The 19382-nt window shown below is 51.4% G+C and overlaps 2 protein-coding genes across 2 annotated transcripts; one reads left to right on the top strand and one right to left on the bottom strand.

Annotated features, from left to right (window-relative positions):
* The first annotated feature begins 165 nt into the window (after positions 1–165).
* On the top strand, positions 166–10944 carry TNFAIP1 (TNF alpha induced protein 1). The gene is made up of 7 exons (XM_049860385.1): positions 166–308; positions 3761–4079; positions 4689–4858; positions 5271–5360; positions 5437–5489; positions 6278–6473; positions 8322–10944. The coding sequence occupies exons 2-7, from the start codon at positions 3875–3877 to the stop codon at positions 8556–8558; spliced, it is 951 nt and encodes a 316-aa protein (XP_049716342.1). The 5' UTR covers positions 166–308; positions 3761–3874; the 3' UTR covers positions 8559–10944.
* Positions 10945–11663: 719 nt separating this feature from the next.
* On the bottom strand, positions 11664–19366 carry POLDIP2 (DNA polymerase delta interacting protein 2). The gene is made up of 11 exons (XM_049860384.1): positions 19141–19366; positions 17700–17781; positions 16500–16597; positions 15714–15810; positions 15480–15555; positions 15134–15241; positions 14524–14660; positions 13665–13691; positions 13349–13474; positions 12720–12799; positions 11664–12141 (listed from the first exon to the last, which is right to left on the bottom strand). Exons 1-11 carry the CDS (start codon positions 19299–19301, stop codon positions 12027–12029), a joined length of 1107 nt encoding a protein of 368 aa, XP_049716341.1. The 5' UTR covers positions 19302–19366; the 3' UTR covers positions 11664–12026.
* Between the last annotated feature and the right edge of the window lie 16 nt (positions 19367–19382).

Below are 19382 nucleotides of genomic sequence, written 5' to 3'. Positions count from 1 at the left end.
GGCCTGAGGGTAAGGATGACTGCCTACAAGACCCAGAGGCCTCTGCGCTGGCCGGGTTGCCGGAAGTAGCTGTGGTCTCACCGCAGAATACTCGGAGGGGCCGGCCCTCTACCCCGCGATACCGTGCTGGGCATGCCGGGCCTTGTAGTCTCGGGCTCCCCGACTGCAGGGCTGGGCCGCGGCTCCGGGCGGAGTCGGCGGGCGGAGGATGTGAGCTCACGCTCGGGGATTGCGGGCGGGCAGGCGGCCGCGGTCCAGGAGCCTGCTAGAGACCCAGCTGAGAGAAGGGAGCGGCGCCCCTGGGGAAGGTGAGAGCAGGGGCTGGAGCAGAGACGGGCCCGCTCGGTATTGGGGGAGAGGGGAGGGACGGCGTAGGAGAGATGGAGAGCTCAAATCCTCCTCTGGGGATGGGCGTCAGGACTGGTCTCGGTAGTGAGAAGGAGTACGGGCTGGGGAAGACTCCACAGTGGCTCCCATAGATGTTGGGGCTCGCTAAATTTCACCAGGACCCTTTGAATAAAGGCTAAGATTCACACCTAGGATTTCTCCTAAAGCCGTTGTCTCCTGCCAAGATTGGCTTTCCTCACCATCCCTTGTGTGACGAATTTCTTGCTCCTTATTCCTCAGGACCCCACCTTCTCCCACCGTATTCGCGGTGGCTGTTTATCCTTTATTCTGCTTGAATCCCTTAATCTTCACTGAGTGAGACACGGATACGCCTCTAGCCCGAAAAAAAAAAAAAAGGCGCCCCCAAATAATCCACACACAAAGTCCGGAAGGAAGAGCACTGAGGGTGTCGCAGGAAACTTCACCTCCCTGGAATTCCCTTCTGGGCGTTACCTGCCGCAGGATTCCTGGAATCCATTGGTTTGGGCGGCATCTGAACTGACGTCATTCATGGGCCCAAAGCAGTTGCTTTTGTAGGGAAGGGAATGGGTTAGCTCTGGACAAAGACTTTTGTCTTTCTCTGTTGACTAGTTTAGCTTTAGTGTTCCTTTGCTTTGGCAGAACATGTATGTGTACTTTCTTTGGTCCTGGGAACGCTGGGTCTAGACACAACAGACAATACAAGGGGAACTTATTAAAACTTGTTAAGGGGTGGGTTTATTTCTTTGGGTTGGGCTAGGGAAGTAAGGTGATCTCCTGCCATTTGTTACTTGCCGATTGGACAGATTGTGGGTGAGGGCCCAGCTCCTCAACGTCCCATCGCTGAGGCAAATTGAAGAGCCTCCCGGACCAACCCACAAAGGAATTCAGTACTTCATACAGCACCTGCTCTGGCCTGTCCTTGCACATTCTTCCCAGGGATCTACAGAAATCCTTTCTGGGACAGCTTAAGTCTTAACAAACCAACATATATTAAATACTTAAAATAGGCATGGCATCGTGCTAAGCATTGTTTGCAGAGCAAAACAGTAAACTGAAACCAGGGCACTGTTACCGGTTTGCATTTACAAGGAACGATGAGCAACTGTAAGCTGCATGTTGTGAGGATTAAATGAGGTAATTCCTCTTTTTCTGTCTCTGTTACTACAGTGGTAGTCCAAGCCATCATCATCTCTTACCTAGACTACTGCTTCCTCTGGTCTTCCCACTTCCTCTCTCACATTCTTACAATCCATTCTCTCCACAGGAGCCAAAATGATCTTTTCAGAACATAACCACATCATCTCACTCCCCTGCTTCAAACCCTCCTGTGGATTCCCATTGCAGTTAAAATCCAAACTCTCATGCCTGCCTTTCCTGATCTTACATTCAACCAACTTCCTTCTTTTTTCTGTGCATCAGCCATTTTAACCTTGTTTCTTTTTGTCCAACTTGTTTCTAGCTGAGAGGCTTTGCATTTATTCTTCTATCTGTCTGGAATGCTCTTTCAGATCTCAGCTTAAATGTCACCTTCCCGAAAAAGAGTTTCCTGGCCACTTATTTAAATTAGTGCTTTTCCCTTATCACTGTTTTATTATCTTTTTTGCATTTATCACCTTCTAAAATTGTCTGCTTATTTGTTAGTTTTTTGTTTATTGTCAGTTACACACACACACACACAAACACACACATGCAAACATGTAAGCTCCGCGAGGACATGACTTGTTTGTTCTCTTCTGTATTCATAGGCTTGGCTCATAGTAGGGGCACAATAAATGCTCTCATTTTATTCTTGCTGACATTATGATGCTTCTTGCAACTTCTTGAAGGAAATGACAATCTCTTCATCTTTCTGTCCCTGCTGCATAACATAAAAATACCAAACCAAACCCATTGCTGTCAAGTCAGTTCCAACTCTTAGCAACACTAAAGGACAGAGTAGAACTGCCCCATAGGGTTTCCAAGGAGCAGCTGGTAGATTTGAATTGCCTACCTTTTGGTTAGCAGCCCAGCTCTTAACCATTGTGCCACCAGGGCTCCACTGCAAAAGGTAGGATTTGTTATTGGTGGTGGTGGTTGTTTTTTTTTCCTAAGTTAATTAAATGGAGGCCTGGTGGCACAGTGGTTAAAGCACTCAGCTGCTAACCAAAAGGTCAGCAGTTCAAACCTATCAGCCACTCCGTGGAAGAAACATGTGGCAGTTTGCTTCCGTAAAGATTATAGCCTTTGAAACCCTATGGGGCGATTCTACTCTGTCCTATAGGGCCACTATGAGTTTGACTTGCACGACGGCAACAGGTTTGGTTTTAGGGTTTAATATGTATTAAATGCTTAGAATTATACCTGGCATATAGTAAACATGCAACAAATATTACCATTTTTCCTCCAGCGAATGAATTTTATTGATTTTTTAGAAAGCAAAAAAAAATGTATATATATATATATGTATATATATTATCTAAATCATAAGGGGTGACCTGGCTTTGCTCTCCTTTTCTTTCCTTGCTCCTCCCTCCTATGAACTCCTGTTAGAGTTTCAATTTCCAAGTCACGTAATTGTTTTTAGATTTATCTTCTGGTCTTTTGTGGCCCTTTTCTTGTTGAGAGGGAAGAGAGGGAAAGATAGGGCTGGGCCCCCTCTCAGGAAAAAAAAAGAAAACAGCCATCCTGTAGTTGATCTACCCTGAAAAACAGTGATAATTTCATGAACTTGGGATAAGACTGGTGTCAAGAAATGGGAAGGTCAGGAGCCCCCAGCAGGAGCCAGGGTACCTCTGCCAAGAGCAGTGTGCCAGCACCCTCCCACCTGCCTCACTGCCTTCTTTCTCTCCTAAAGCTGCTTTCACTTTCCTTCCTGGAACCAGACCCCAGGTGGCACTCAGACTAAGCACTGGTGCTGGCTGCTTCTGCTTATGGAATCTGGTAGGAAGGAAGTGCATCCTGTCCCTCTGGCTTCTGGAAAACTCCTAGGCAGGCTGCATTCCCAGTAGGTTTGGCTGGAAGTCGGAGATCCTGGGAACTCAGAATAACAGCAAGTCTGACTGGCAGATTCCACAGGATGAGGATCTCTGCTGTCAGTCTGTTCCTCAGACCCTCTCTGACCAGTTCCAAGGACTTGCTTTTCTTTCTTGCTGCCCAGAGCTGAGCTGAGTCTCCTGGAGGCTGACTCAACTCTCGCTTGGTGAGGTGACCAGAGCCAGGCTCTGAGAAACTGTGCTCCAAGCATGGTTCCTGGGACAGTAAAGAACATCAGGGAAGTCTTTCTTACTGTTGCCCAGGAAGTTGGCCTCTGCCAGGGAGTACTTGGACTGGTCAGTGTTTCTACTGTTGTCCCTTCTGGTTTGCAGGCTCTACTCTGCTGACTCCTGTCTTCTCTCACATCTTTTGCCCACAGAACTGAGAGTATGAGGCTCTGGTCTCCACTGGCCACTCACCCGTGACCCCTTCCACCACGGTGGAGCCTTCCAAGCCTACCTCCTGCCGTGTGGTAATCTACCTGCAGCGGGAGATGTCGGGGGATACCTGTCTGTGCCCAGCCTCAGGGGCCAAACCCAAGCTAAGCAGCTTCAAGGGTGGAAGCTTGGGCAACAAGTACGTCCAGCTCAATGTAGGTGGCTCCCTGTACTACACCACCGTGAGGGCACTAACTCGGCATGACACCATGCTCAAGGCCATGTTCAGTGGGCGCATGGAGGTGCTGACGGACAAAGAAGGTGAGGCATCAAGGCTTGTTGAGCGGGTGGAGAGAAAAGGAGGAGTTCCTGAAAAGTGACTTCGGGGCGGGGCTTAAGCCTGGCAGATCTAGAGTCTCAACTCACCTACCATAGGACTTCTTCACCTGGAGTCCTTTGTAAGCTTCAGAATCCTTTGAAATTGTATATAGAATGTTGTGCATTTATGCATTTTTCCAGGGAGAAGATCCATACTTGTTTTATAGTCCTAAGAACCATCGCAGTAGTGCCCAGGCAGTGGGCAGGAGAAAAGCAGGGCCTGATGGTTTCTGTGTTGCAAGAGGTGGGCCTAAGTGCTCCTGAGCTTGGACCTCTGGGGCTTCAGCAGAGCCTGGAGGGCTGTGTCTCCCACAGCAGGTGTCGGTTCTTGGTTGCAGGGTGGAGGGGTGAAGAGCAGCCATGAACCTGAGAGCTGGAAGTTCTGGTCCCACTTCTGTCACCACTGTGCCGTGGGCCCTATGTTCGTGTAACTCCTTTTCTTGCCACCTGCCACCAGATCCACCCAGTGACCTTTTGCCTCATGCTTGTTTCTGAGACACCTGGAGGAAAACAGTAATTCTCTGGGTCTTAAACTCTGGTCTGAATCCCTAGGCTGGATCCTCATAGATCGATGTGGAAAGCACTTTGGCACCATTTTGAATTACCTCCGAGATGACACCATCACTCTGCCTCAAAATCGGCAAGAGATCAGGGAACTGATGGCTGAAGCAAAGTATTACCTCATTCAGGGGCTGGTGAACATGTGCCAGAGTGCCCTGCAGGTACGGGGCAGAGCTGGAGTGGGTTGATGAGGTCAGAAGTTGCTGCCCTTCTTCAGGGACTTAAGGGTCCAGTTCCTGGCAGGCTGTGTGGGAGGTATGGTGGATGAGTCGGAAACATTTAAATGCAGCCAGGTGTTTCCCAGGCACTGGACCTGGCAGCCTGTCAGTTGTAAGGTGAAGGACTCGTGCCATGCGAATAGGCTCTGCTTCTAGTTTATATGCCTAGATATCTGGATTTGGGGTTTTCTAAAAATGAGGTCTGCTTGCAAGCGGCTCAGGATCTCTGTCTGACCCTCCTCGCCAAGCATGGGGTGGCCATAGCAGAGGGATTTTGATAGGTCACGGGGTACCTGGCTAAGCCTGGCAAGCAGAAGATCCCAAAGAAGTGCTCTTTGCTCCATGTGTCCCTCAGGACAAGAAGGACGCCTACCAGCCCGTGTGCAACATCCCCATCATCACGTCCCTGAAGGAGGAAGAGAGACTCATTGAATCCTCCACCAAGGTACCGCCACTTCTCAGGAGTATGGGCGGGGGCTGCCAGGGCCCTGGTCCAGCCCTCACTCTGTCCTCCCTCACAGCCCGTGGTGAAGCTGCTGTACAACAGGAGCAACAACAAGTATTCCTACACCAGGTAGGGTGGGGGGGTCCCCTCGGGGGAGAGGGCAGGGGGAATGGCTGCAGAAAGGCCTGAACAGCCAGAGTGGAGACTGAGCAGCCGACTGAGGGAGGCTGCCTGCACCTGGGGCATGGCTAGCGTGCTCTGGGTCTTGGACTAGGTCACATTAGGCAGGGAGAGCAGCAGAAGGGGGTTCAGGGCAGAGGCATTTGGAACGTGGTACAGGGCCCCGGTTGGGATATAGATGATCAACGTGTAATTCCCTTTAACATGCGTCACATCAGGCAGCCTGCCAGATGTTTTCACATGCATCATCTCAGGAGGTGGAGGAGGGATGCTGGGAAGCCAGCCTTCCTGCTTCACAGCAGGGCTGATTTCCTCCTGCCCCTCAGTGTCCTCTCAGCAGGCCACTGCTAGGTACACCCGTGGCTCAGGCTCAGAGTCCCAAATCCCCTCACCCCCAGTGACTCCCTGTGGGCAGGCACATTGCCAGCGTCACCCCCACAGCAAAGAAATGCCTCCTGCCAAAATAGCAGCATACCACCTTCCTGCTGGGCTTAATGAGGGGAGACACCCTCCTTCAGTTCTCTCTGCTTTAACTCAGACCAACTCAACTTCTTTACCTCAGGCCCCCAAACCCAGAGGGTGCCAGTGAGTGACCCTTTCTCTTCCTGTCCCTCTGGCATCCTGACTTTTGACCATTTCAGCATGACAGGGGAAAGGGGTGGGGGGCAGCTTGCCCTAGCACCCTCCCTTGTGCTGGCACCTCATTCCCAGGCTTGTGGCCCTCATGGGTTTTTCAGCAACTCTGATGACCACCTGCTGAAAAACATCGAGCTGTTTGACAAGCTCTCCCTACGCTTCAACGGCCGTGTGCTCTTCATCAAGGATGTCCTCGGCGACGAGATCTGCTGCTGGTCCTTCTACGGCCAGGGCCGGAAGCTGGCAGAGGTGTGCTGCACCTCCATCGTCTATGCCACAGAGAAGAAGCAGACCAAGGTATGGCGGGTCCTCTCTGCTCGGTGGGGCAGACACACACCAGCTGTGGGAGAACGGGGCACAGCCAGTGCAGCCCTGACTGAACCTTTTACCACACTGAGCAAAGTGTGTGTGTGTTGTCATCTTTCTTTCCCAAACTTCCTGTGATGACACTAGGTAAGGACAAAAGCCAAAACAAGGAATTTGGGGAATGGAGCGGGAATGTGTGTGCTTGTCAGCTGAGAGGCATGGGCTGCTGAACAGCAGGGTGCAGTGGGAAGGACCAGGTCTTTGGAGTTGGCTGAGTGGGAAGGAAGGACCAGGTCTTTGGAGTTGGCTCCGTGGGAAGGAATGACCAGGTCTTTGAAGTTGGGTCTGTGGGAAGGAAGGACCAGGTCTTTGGAGTTGGCTCCACCATTTACCAGTTTTCTGACTCTGGATAAGCCATTTAAACCATCTGGGCCTCAGTTTCCTTGTTTGCAAACACAGGGATGACAGTATGAATGTAACAGTGCTATTGTGAAAATGAAATGAGGTAATCCTTAGGAGAAGCAGTGTGGTGTAGCGGAAATAGCTTGGGTTTTTGAGTTAGAATGCTGTTCAGATCTCCTGCGTGGCACCCAGTTCTTGGATGTTCCTGGCCAGTTGACAAAAAAAACCCAAACCAAACCCACTGCCCTTGAGTTGACAGCCTCTGCAGTAACAGCACAGTGCCAGGCAGGTATGCGGTATTTAACAGGTGATGGTAATATGATCTGTTAACCCCTTTCTCTCAGGCCGCAAGCAGAAGGTGTCCTCCCCAGAGAGCTGCTTCCTCCCTGAGTGTATGTTAAGGTGTCAGCAGATTGGCTGGGTGGGATGGCAGTTCATCTGGGGAAGAGCTGCATGGGTGTGAAGGCCTCACTGTGGCCAAGTTCTTGTAGCCCGCCTCGGCCCCAGAGTAGCTAACTGCCTTCAGCTCAGTGGTCTGCTGACAGGAAAGGACAGCTTAGAGGAGATGACCTTGCTTACTGTGTTTTTCAATTTGGGGAGGAGAAGGAAAGGGGAGCAATTGGCACGGGTGGCCCCGTGTGCAGGATGTCGGGAGCCAGGGTTCTGGGACAGGTCTCTGGGAGCTGGAGGCTGTGGAAGTAGCAGCAGTGCCTGTCACCTTTCAAAGTGTTTTTTCTTTCATGAACTTTTTTGACCCCTCGCACCACACCTGTGAGATAGGCAGGGTTAGAACCATTCTCCTCATCTGACACCTAAGGACACAGAAGCCGCAGATGACAGCAAGTTAGGCGAAAATTCAGGTCTCTTCATTGCCAGCCCTTTTCTTCTTTCCAGGCTGATCATGGGGGCCTGGGCACACTGGATCAGTCAAGCAATAAAACTGCTCATGAGAGCAGCTGCTTTTTATTTAATTGTATGTTTTTTTAAATTTATTTACTGTGTCAGGCTCTCTGCTAAGCAGTCTATTTTTCATGTATGTTCACAACTCCATGAGGTAGATAGTAATCAGCATTTTAAATGTGTGAAAACTGAACCACAGAATGGTTATGTCCAAGGTCCACGGCTAGTAAGTGGTGGGAGCTATATTGTACCTAGGCCCGACCACAAAGCTCACAGGTCCCTAACCTCTATGCACACTAGTCCACTGGTCCCGGGTTGGGGTAGGGTGGGGAGGGTGTTAGTATTTTGAATCCTTACATCCATAGAGTATATCTCACACCTCCGTAAGAGGAGACTTGCCTGCCCTCATGAGGCAGAAAGGCATCTGTCTGGTGACACTTAAGGACACCTCTGGAGCCAGCACAGGGTTGAGAGCTCTGACATGCTGCACCCTCTCAGGGATGAAACTCACGCAGTCCTCTTGTCCCTTCACCCTAGGTGGAATTCCCAGAAGCCCGAATCTACGAGGAAACACTCAATGTCCTACTCTATGAGACCCCCCGAGTCCCTGACAACTCCTTATTGGAGGCCACAAGCCGCAACCACAGCCAGACTTCCCCCAGTGAAGACGAGGAGACCTTTGAACTGCGGGACCGTGTCCGCCGCATCCATGTCAAGCGCTATAGCACTTATGATGACCGGCAGCTGGGCCACCAGTCTGCCCATCGGGACTGACTTGACCCTTGGGGGGTCAGGGCGCAGGAGGGCCTGTTTCCCCTCCTATGGAATCCCGCCCCATTGGCCACCCTGTGCTGCCGCCAGCTGGGTCTCTGCTCCAGCACCCAGAGGCATGACAGGCCCTGCCTGGGAAGTCAGAGGGCCTGGGCAAAGGAGAGACCACATTTCTTTGCCCTGCTTCCCTGAGCACAGAGGACTGAGTCCTGTCCCCTGCCTGACAGGGAGAGCTTCTGTCCCATGGGTGATGGGACCGACTTAGCCACCTCCTGCTAGGCCTCTGCTGAGCAGCCTTTCCCGTACTGAAGGGCCACCCACTAGGTCTCAGCTGAGGTCCGAGGGAAACAGTTCATTCTGCGGGAAAGGCAGCTTCTGGTGCTGTGGAGGCCCAGTTTCTTACAGAGGGTGGGGCTCCTTTTTCTTCTAAGGTATTTAAGCACAAGCTAGGTGTTTGATTTTAAAAAATAATTTAGGGAATGAATGAATACAAGTCTAGTAATGAAGGGACTGGGCATTTCTGCCACCCCTCCACGATGCCAAGACCTTGGGTAAGGTAGAGCTCTTGGCCTTTTTCGATGCCTTGGAATCTGTTTCTGTAAAGCACTTTGTACTTTTATCCAGGAGATTTGTATTTGCTCTGACACATGTCCTATTTTTTCTGACCCTAGTTCCGTTTACCATGCAAAGCCAGTCTGAAGGAGGGGATAAACAGGAAGCAATAAAAACTCACCAGTTCTGGCTTTGCCAGGCTGACCAAGCAGCCAGCCTACAGAGCCCCATGGAAGGATTGTAAGTTGGGGCCTGTGGTCCTAGTAGCATCCCTGTGAAGAGACATTTTAACCAGACATTTTAAGAGTCACACAACTGGCTCTTATAGTCTAACATGACTGCTCTTATTTGATCTTTTTGTCCTTGGGTGCAGTCGGCCCCAAGGCACACTGTCCTCACTGATTGTAAAGCCAAAGAGTATAGGGGCCAGGAGCTGCTTTGTCGAGAGCATGAGATGGAGCAGGAAGGCTGTGGGGCCATGGGCACCGCATAGTGGCACGGTGTTGGGCTTGCGTGCCCATCAGCTGAGGGCAGCCCCTGCATAGAGGGGGCACATGCTAAGCCATACTTCCCCCGGCCCATGCAGTCAGCTGTTGGTTTTGTGTCCTGGCTGGGGATGGTCATTCTGCTAAGTGGTGAGTCTCCAAACAGGATGACCTGAGCAGCCCTAGCCCCTTGAAGGCCTTCATGCCTTTCTTGTCGGAGGCGCCAGGCACCAGCTTTAAGCAAGAGTGAGTTCTTTGGGGCTTTGGTTTTCGTTCTCTTTCTTTGTTTGGCTTAGCCCTTGGAAGGCAGCTTATCGGAATTCTTTTCCAAAGGAATGCCAGTGGGGAGGGAGCAGTTCTGCCAGCCTAACAAAGCAGCACACCTCTGCTTGGGGAGGGACATAGGTTATCAAGCTTATCCCTCTTGACTGTGTTTGCTGTAGCTAAGCAGCTGCTCATGGCTGACACCATAGAGCCTATGGGCAAATGCTAGGCCCAAGGTTAGTGGACACTCAACCTGAAATACGAGATGGGGAGGGAAATGTCTTTTGAATCAGGCGTTTTACATTTTAGTCACATCTTGAATGTATAAACAGTTCTGAGACTCCGGTCAGGCACTTTGGTGATCAGTACTGGCCCTCACTGGGGTAACAGACGAAGACAAATCCGTTTGACAAATTCAGGCTTTATCTTTGTGGCTATCCCACAGAGACTGGAATGTTTCAGCCTGAGGCCACTGCCCTATTTCCTCAGCTGACCTCTCGAAGTCCTTTAATACTCATTCTCAGCTTCCCACTGAGGTATTTGAAAGTTTGTCCTTTGACCTGTCCATCCCTGTAGCCTATGCTTACTGCTTGGACATTCAGTTCCTCAGTGGTGATAGTCTGGTACTCTGGGCACTTACTTTCTCTGACTGAAACTATCTCCTTGGTCTTAAGAAAAACATTGACACTGAATTCACTGAAGTGATCTTAGCTTCTTTAATCAGACTTTGTGACTCAAAGGTTTGGGGAGTTTTCTTTAAAGGTTTCCCAGCCCCATTCAGAAAGCAGCTCATAAGTGGATTTTTCAACTCCAGATGGCCCAGGAGAGAGTAAATAAAAAGTGTGGTGGAAGGTCAAACCTTTCTGTCAGTTGCTGCTGAGAAAACCAGAAGCCTGCTATCAGTACTTACCAGCTTTGGGCTTTGTTGAATTTGGTATCTGACCAAGGTCTGCCAGAGGATGGCACAGATCCTGGCAAGAGAGAATCTTTCCTTGAATCATGTAACGGAACTACTTTGTGGCTCGGCATAGGTCATGGAAGGAAACACTAATTTCTAATAAAACTGTGTTACACTGCAATGGCACAGAGCCGTGTTTACTCCGATATGGCTTGACCGGCTCACTGCTGTAGGCGTCATTCTTGTACTTCCCTTCACCACCTGACCTTGTGTTCTCACAAGACCAGCTGTACTCAGTTGCCCTGAAACCCAGGCTCCCCCTGGTGCAAGATTAAGGGCAACACTAACAAGGTGTGGAGCTGAGGCTTAATATTAATTCAAGAATAGAACTACCTCTGTTACACAGTCAGCACACGGGTCAGGAGGCAGGATCCCCTCAATCCTCCTCTACACCTCCCTGCCCTCTCCCAGAACTTTGTAAGATACAATCAGGGCAAAATGCAGCACAATTCACACCCGACCCTTGGAGATCTGAGAGAGCTTAGTTACCATTCATACCTAAAGCTGTTCCTCAGGTATGCCTTTGTGGTTGGGGTGCTTAACAGACTGCCAGGCTCACAGCTAGAAAACCCACTGCTCCTGGAGACCCAGCTGGCCTCACTCCTCTCCAGGCCTGGAGACGCCAGAGATGTCAGTGGTGCTAAAAGCCAGGCCACTCCTCTGACCTAATGCTGGCACCTGCCTGTGTATTTTGCAAGGGGTAACGAAGACGAGTCCAGTCCAGCCCCCACCCCACTGGGTGAGACATGGTGACCGTGGAAGCTGTCCAGCCAGCCCCCAGCCTCTGGAGGGGGCAGCTGCCTGGAAGGGTAAGACGTAAAGGTCAGAAGGGGAGCCTGAGACCCTGGGAACAGAAATGGCAAGGGTGTGGCCAGGCGTGCACTAGTTTATTGACCAAACCTTACTTTCAAATAACTTGTGTGACAGGCCAGGAAGCTCCCCCAGGCCTGCGGCAGCTGAACACACCAAGGTCCTCATGGAAAGGTTGACTAGAACACAGTGTAGGCGGAGCTTATGGGGGGCCAGCCTTGGAGGAGTCCCACGTGGATCTTCCGGAGAAAACAGTTACCTCCTCAGAAAACACAATCAAATGACGCCAACAGTGGAGAGACCTGCTGTGGCCCGCGATGGGGAGACGAGTGCTGCAGCGACTGTGGGATGAACGCTCTCCTGCGGCAGGCCCAAGCCTGGGCATCCGGGGCCTCAGCTGGCCTACCAGTGAAGGCCTGATGGTGGGGTCTTCTCATCTTTATTGCTTTCCAGGGAGAAGGGAGGGATCCGGACATCAAAGTGGGAGCCATCAGGTCTCTCAAAGCGGAAGGTGCCCCTGCAGGTCAGAGAGAAGCTGGTTTAGCAGGAGTCGGGCTGAGGTACTCCTGGCCATCTAGATAGCTACATGGCCTCAGCCTGAACCACAGGCCAGATGAGGCACACCTGACTCACTTCTGCCAAGCTCATGACAGGATGACACTGGTCCAGAGACCCAAGGGAAGTAAGAGCTTAACAGCCCCTCCCAGCCCTACACAAAAAGAAGAAACACTGCTATCCTGGTCTGGCCATTAGAGGCACAGCGCGTAAGCGACCTGACTGAACTTCCAGGCTAAGTAGTGAAACTCCAGGAGAAAAACCCAACTACATGGGCAACCCAGTGCAGCAACAGACCATTAGGTTTCTTTGGCCTAAGCTGTTGATCCACAAATCACAGAAAACCGGAAAACAGGCAGTCATGAAAAACTAGACAAGTCCCAGACAACAGTGAACAGCAAGAAAGGCCCCACCTCAGGGCTTAACTTGGCCCAGAGTTAACCCCAAGCTGTGAAGAGAAACGGGTGGCCCTCTCCCTCTTCTCTGACCTGCAGCTTGTGTCTGTAGAGTTGAGCTGCCCTGCCCAGCACGTTCACTTACCACATGTGCCCACTGGAAGCTTGCAGGGAGACATGGCTGCTGTACTGGAACGCAGGCTGCTCCTTGGATAACACTGGTTCCTGCATGGGTTCAGGGAAAACAGTCAGGCCAGGCCCCAGGGAAACATCTCCTGCACCCCGGGGGCCATACGGTGAGTGCCAGTTCCACACCACCATGTCAGCCTGGCACTCTAGGGCACTCCCATAGTGACTGCCTCTCAGTACCTCCTCCCACAGCATGGCCCAGTGACCATGGACCTTTTATTCTGATTCTGGGAAAGATCATCTCAGACTAAATGTCTGAAGCACCAGGCAAAGGTGCTACAGGACCTCCACTTACTATACCCCTTTCAGTGCCCATCAAGGAGAGGGGACACTGTCAAGTGCCTGAGTGCCAGATACCATGCCAGGTGCTCTGCAAACCTTTGCTACTTTAATTCTCCTCCCAATCACCAGGTAATAGGTATGATACCTACTTTAGCAATAAAAAATTAAGTCTTTGGTTAAATAACTTGCCCTAAATTATGCAGCTGGGAAGTAACAGCCAAAATCATGTACCCACACCATCTAACTCCAGACCCCTGCTCAGCAGGACCAGAGCCTGGACATTACTGGCCTGGTGGTGCTCACCCTTCCCACCACCCCTCGGCCTCGCACTGTCTCCAAGGTGCCAGACAGACTGAATATCCTCCAGTGCCGCTCCCGGAGCTGTACCACGTCACTGTCAAGGTTCTCCAAGCGGATGCAGTAGCGCCACTGTGGGGGATGGGGAAGAGTTCACGTCGAGAAAGAACTAGACTTTGGGCTAGCCCACCCAGAATTCCGCAGACAGCAAAAGGCAACAAAGACGCCAGCATTGCTGGGCTCCTCCGGCCACACCTTCCAACCTGACACCCCCAGGTACACCTCCTGGCATCCCCTCCTCCACCCTGGGGGAGACACTCACCCAGTAGACGTGGGAATTCTGAGCTTCCTAGGGGAAAAACACAAAGAACTTAAGTCCCAGAGAGTAGGACCAAGTCTGTTCCAGTCAACACCTCTCCAGTGGAGAGTCATCCCAGGAAGGTTGCAGAGACAGCAAAGCTGCACGTATCTGTGGGATGATGGTGACGACTGAACTAGGTTCACAAGCCCACAGGAGGCAGCCTCCCCTGGGCCCATCCCTGGGCTCCTTCCTCCTCATCCTGTCAAGTTTACCAACAGAGCTGGATGCCATCTGACATCTCCTACAGGGCTCTTATCTCTCTCACCACCCTCCTTCCAGCCCCACCCCCAGCATGCCTGGCCCAGGCTGCTGGCCACTGCCTCTGCCCCACACAGCCCTCCTTTATTGCAATACTCTGTTTGTGGTATTTTGGTCTCCTCCACTACCATGAGCTCCAGGAAGCCAGGAACAGTATTTCATTTATATTTGTATCCCCAGGACCTAGCTTACAGCCAGGCAAGAAACAGCTCAATAAATGTCTGACTAATATGAAAAACGTGAAGACCAGCCTACATTGCTTTAAAGGAGTATGTGTATATTCTTCATAAACATGGTTCCCTTGGAACCAGAATGAAAGAAGGGAAGAGTCAGCCCGAGGAGTCATTTCTGGGAGCAGTGAGAGGCATTGGTACCTATGAGTTTCCCTCCTCTGGGTCTTGGTGTCACCCATTACCAAGAGACTGCCCAACACATGCAGCACTTAGGAGCAGAACCACAGGGACATGGTTTAAAGTTAGAACCCACCCAGCAGTCACACTGGGGACACCACTCAGAATCTGGAGGCCTAGCCCAGAGGGAAGGGGCCAGACTGGACACATACCCTCATGCCCATGTAGAAGGGGATGACAGTGACACGGATGTTCTCGGTTGTTTCCCGGTGGACATCGGAGAGCTCCAGCCAGGGGTGGTTCTTCTCCTGCCAGGCCCGTAATGTCTCCCGAGCCACAAAAGGGGGTGCTAGGGCAAGAGACGACTGGTCAGTCCAGGCCAGAGTCCAGACCGTTGTACCCAGGCTCTTCATGTGGGACACTCTCCAACTGCCCCTCCTAGAAAACCCTTCCCACAGGCAGCCCAGGCCAACGGGGCACCCAGACATGAAACAAAAGCACACGCCAGAAGGACGCACAGAGCAGCCCACCAAGAATAAGCCCTGAGAAGGTAGTATGATTTCATGGGAAGGGAAATGGACCAGGAGTTAGAAGCCCTGGTTTTTAGACCTCACTCTGCCACTATCTAGCAAGCGTGGGTCACTTCTTCTCATCCCTGAACCTCGGTTTCCATACCAGAAGGAGGAGCTAACAGCTGTCTACCTGACAAGTCCAATGGAAGCCTTGAATATGGTTGTGGAAATAGGCCTGAAATTATGTCTATGAGGGTCTCTCTGAAGAACGCCCCCTCCCATTCCACATCCTCTTCTTGAAAGAGATTACCTTTTGTCTGATCATACAGAAGAAATCTTTCAAAGAGCTCGTGTTGGATGGGAACCTGATCAGTGGAGGTGTAGGGCAGGATGTCTTCATGGCTGACATAGTCAAGGCCTGGCACAGAGAAGCAAAGAGACCAGTGAAACTCACACAGCAGAGCAGAGGGACGGGGCTGAGAAGAAACAAACAATTCCTGGTCTTGTCCCAGCATAAGACGATCCTGGCAAGATTCCTCCCAGTATCTATAATCCCTCCCAGCAGATGAAAGGGTATCAGAAAGGCATCAGAGTCCTCTCCCTAAGACCCACCAGATCCCTCATTGACAGATAGCACCCAGAAGCCCACCACTCACCTGGAATGGCATAGAGGGCCCGGCTGTCATCATGGTTAGCCAGGAAGGTCACAGCTTCTGTCTGGGACCTCTGAGACTAAGGCAAGAAGTGAGTCAGGGGCTTTCTTGGCCACTGTCCAGCCCTGGGGGCTGATCTGGGCTCTGTCTGCCCCCTCGTCCCTCCCTTCATCCCCATCAGTGTACAGGTCTTTCACCTGGGAAGAAACAGCAGGCCCAGCCATCCGGCTTACTTACTATATGTGGACAGTCTCGGGCATCGATCAGCACCTGATAGTAAGTGTGAGTTTTGCCTTTAACCTCCTTGGAGCCATGGCCAGCAGGGTTCTCTGCTCTGTAGGTGGAAGAAGCCCAAGATCACCCTGAGAGAAAAAGAAGCCACTCCTACCACCTTCTCACCTAAGCAGAATTTTGCCTCTGGAGGTGCTTTAGCACCACCCGGGGACCTGCTCAGCAATACCCCAGCACAGCCGCTCCATCAGGAGCAAACAATGGAGCACGGAGGACGCATGGCACAGTCATCATTTGTCCTGCTCTCTAGATGCCTCCAGGAAGAGGGGGGCCATGTTGAGAAAACCAAATTGCTGCCTCAGTCCCCTGTGCCCAGAGTACCCCACTCTTCTCCCATCCCAGGGGTTTCCGTGATCATTTAATGGAGCTCGACGGTTTTTGTTTTCTTAATGTATTCTAGCAATATGAAAGTAAGGAAAAGATTCTAACTGACATCAGGAAGACTGGTCCCCCAGATGTTCTCTGGGGTGCTTAAGAGAAAATTGAGAGTAGCTTAGGAGAGCATCTTTGGGAGGCCCGAAGGGACCCTCTGGCTTAAGACTGTTGCTGGCAGTGAACACTTTTGTCTCCATAGGTATTAGTGCCAGAAAAGTACTCTGGGGCTGGTCCCAAGACCCAGAAGGATGCTGTCTTCACCTCTGGGGCCCCAGTTACGTATGCCTGCCATCCTTTCAGGCCATGAGTCAGGCTTTCTCCTAAGGATACTGTGAGGCACAAAGATGGGAAACTTACTTTTCTGAAGCTGTAGAAGCCACATCCCGGTCATATAGTCTGGCCTGCCAGGGAAACAGGACAACACCTCGGTAGCCAAAAACACTATGAAGGAAAAGCTGGGAGAAAAGGGAGACCTTGGTGAATCTGCTGTCTTGTCAGATCCATCCAGAGCCTGGACCACCAGGCAGCACAGGTGGAGGTAACTCTAGCTTAAGCTCTTGAATCTCTCCGTCTTGAACTCTGTGATCAATCCAGACAACTTCCCTCCAGGCCTCACTCTCTGCTTAGAACACTTTTATCCTGCTCCACCTGGATGACTTCTACCTATCCTTTACCTTACATTACAGCTTAGACATCACTCTCTCTAGGAAGTCTTCCCTGACCTGACTCTCCTCCACTTAGCACAACGTGGAGCCATTGTCCATTTGTCTATCTTTATTCCTTTCTAGAGTATAAACTCCATGACGGCAGGAACTATGTCTATCTTGCTTTCTGATTTAACCCCAATGAACCATGCCTTGTCCATTATAGGCATACAAAATAAATAAATAAATAAATGAGTCCTCTTTATCTACCAAACCAAAAACCAAACCCACTGCCGTTGAGTCAAATTCCAACTCATAGCAACCTTATAGGACAGAGCAGAACTGCCCCACAGAATTTCCAAGGCTATAAATTTTTACAGAAGCAGACTGCCACATGCTTTTCCTGTGGAATGGCTGGTGGTTTCAAACTGCCAACTTTTCGATTAGCAACCAAGCACTTAACCACTGCGTCACCAAGGCTCCTTCCTTATCCACAAGGGGCCTGAATCTGTCTCAGCCAATCACCACAAAGCTGACACAGAAAAAAATTCCTCAGACCCAGAGCTCAACACACTACAACCAGTTCAGCTAGGACCAAACATCAAAGCTTTGGTTTTCTGGAAACTCCCTCCACTGGCTTCCCATCATCCATTACATGAGAGAACTCTGCCATCAACTGAGTTCTCTCCTCACTATAGTCCAGACCATCCATGGACATAACTAACTGGGAAAGAGAATCCACTGATGCACCAAATTCAAGAAGACAAAAACCCATCTTGAAAGGTTAGTGGTTCTGATATGGCACTAAATACCAAGGTAGAAAACAATAACATTCAGGCCTGTGACCAAATCCGACTCCCTTTGGAAGCAGGGCATACCGTGAAAATGAAAGATGGCCCAGCCTAGCACTCACCTGCCCAGTCTCATATTTTCCATTCTGTTTTGGCACCTCAAACACACCGACTGTTTCCAAAACTTTGCCCTCTGGTCGGTTCCTGATTAGGAAGAAAAAGAACAAGCAACTGAAAAGCTGAGATGGTAATGGCATTTATCCATCAATAAAGCTACTAGAATACTGCAGGGTGAAAGCAATGAGAGCAGAGAAGGGTCAGGCCCGTGGAGCCGGCTAAAGCAGGGAAGGGTCCTGCCAAACCACACCACAGAGCTTCTGCCTTTCCTCCTTAGAGGTCCAGCCACAGGCCCCTCCGTGATCAGACCTTCAAGCTCTCAGTGTTGGAACTGCTCCCAGGTCACTTCTCCACTCTCAGCATTCCTCCTATCATGCCTGCTTATATGTACCCTTCACCTCCATTTCTTTCTGACCCACTCTCCTAGCCGTTCCACCTTGCATTTTAGTTACTTGTGTGCATGCCATATGGCCATTAAAGACTCGTAAGTTCCCTGGGCACAATGCCTGTGTCTGATTAGCCTGGACTCCCGTGAGTCTAGTGTATAAGAGGTTCTCAATAAATATTGGTTCTGTGTTGTAATTCCATGTCCTTCTCCCCCTCTAAACTGTAGTCCTCACCCTGCCCTTGAGGGCGTAACCATCTCTGCATTTCCTAGTGTACATCCTAGTAGCCTCTCAAGGCAATTTTTCTTCAGATTTACATGAATTTTCACAGGGGTCTTAAGCTGCAAATAGTTACCATCCCTCCCCAATATGTTTCTAATCTCAGCCACTGAAAGTTCAGGTCTCTGGACAGGGCTGCTCTTCTAGGGGACCCTGAAAGCACTATGACTCTTACTATTTTGGAGATGTGAACTTTATGCTTCCTCTTGGTCCTCCAGCCCCAATCTGACCAACTTGCCCCATCTTCAGAGACACCATCCCCAAGGGCTCAAATCCCCTTCCCCAAGTCACATAGAATCTGTCTCCCCAGTGTCTCACGGAAACTTAGAACCCACGCAGGGCCCAGACCCAAGATACTGTTTCTCATCTCCAGCATCCTTCTGAGGCCTCGACCCATGGGGTGCGGGGCGGGGGGGGGGCTGGGAGTACACGTCAAAAGCCTGAATTAAAAGGCTGGCCACTAACAGTAGTGCTCGGGGACGCCCTCCCAGCCGGTGAGGTAGAATTGTCTCTGGGAGAGTTACTTGTTCTCCCTCTGAGCCAGTCACCACACAATCTCTCCAGCTCCTGCACAACCCAGGGCTCTGGGTCAGTCACGCTCCCTTCTTTGCTCCTGGCACATGTCCCAGGCGACGCAGGTTGGCGCCCTGCTCGGGACCCTCTCCCGGGCAGAACTCAGCCGGACTGGTACATGCCCGGTCTCCTGGCCTCCTCATGGGCCGGGAACACCGCTCCCTGGGCTCCAGGCCAGGTCCCCTTGCCCCTTCGCTCCGTCCCTCACCGGGACGAGAGGTGCCTCCGTGTCGTCGTGGTTGCCGCTGGCGGAAAGGCCCCAGCTCCACCCGCTGCACAGAGCGGCCTCGGCCCCTGTGCCCTGGTCAATGACCGGGACCACCAGCGACTGCCAGCGACCAGGGCCCGCCGGGCCGCACAGCCCGCCATGTCCCTCCCGAGAGCCCGCAAGGCTTGCTGACACAGGACCCGACCCGCGGCCGGGCGGCGTTCCGCCCCCGCCCCACACTG

Source organism: Elephas maximus, chromosome 19 (assembly GCF_024166365.1).
Source record: "Elephas maximus indicus isolate mEleMax1 chromosome 19, mEleMax1 primary haplotype, whole genome shotgun sequence".
In the NCBI taxonomy this organism is placed as follows: domain Eukaryota; kingdom Metazoa; phylum Chordata; class Mammalia; order Proboscidea; family Elephantidae; genus Elephas; species Elephas maximus.
The sequence above is the reverse complement of the archived record's forward strand: the minus strand, read 5'-3'. Positions and strand labels throughout refer to the sequence as shown.

Bases quoted from the DNA above. Each gene is read 5' to 3' on its own strand.
- TNFAIP1 (XM_049860385.1), top strand. From the start codon at position 3,875: ATGTCGGGGGATACCTGTCTGTGCCCAGCCTCAGGGGCCAAACCCAAG. The intron at 4,080-4,688 runs GTGAGGCATCAA...CTGAATCCCTAG, and splicing joins GGTGCTGACGGACAAAGAAG to GCTGGATCCTCATAGATCGA. The intron at 5,361-5,436 runs GTACCGCCACTT...CCTCCCTCACAG, and splicing joins TCATTGAATCCTCCACCAAG to CCCGTGGTGAAGCTGCTGTA.
- POLDIP2 (XM_049860384.1), bottom strand. From the start codon at position 19,301: ATGGCGGGCTGTGCGGCCCGGCGGGCCCTGGTCGCTGGCAGTCGCTGG. The intron at 13,475-13,664 runs GTGAGTGTCTCC...CATCCCCCACAG, and splicing joins AGAATTCCCACGTCTACTGG to TGGCGCTACTGCATCCGCTT. The intron at 12,142-12,719 runs GTAAGTGAACGT...TCTGACCTGCAG, and splicing joins GCTTCCAGTGGGCACATGTG to GGGCACCTTCCGCTTTGAGA.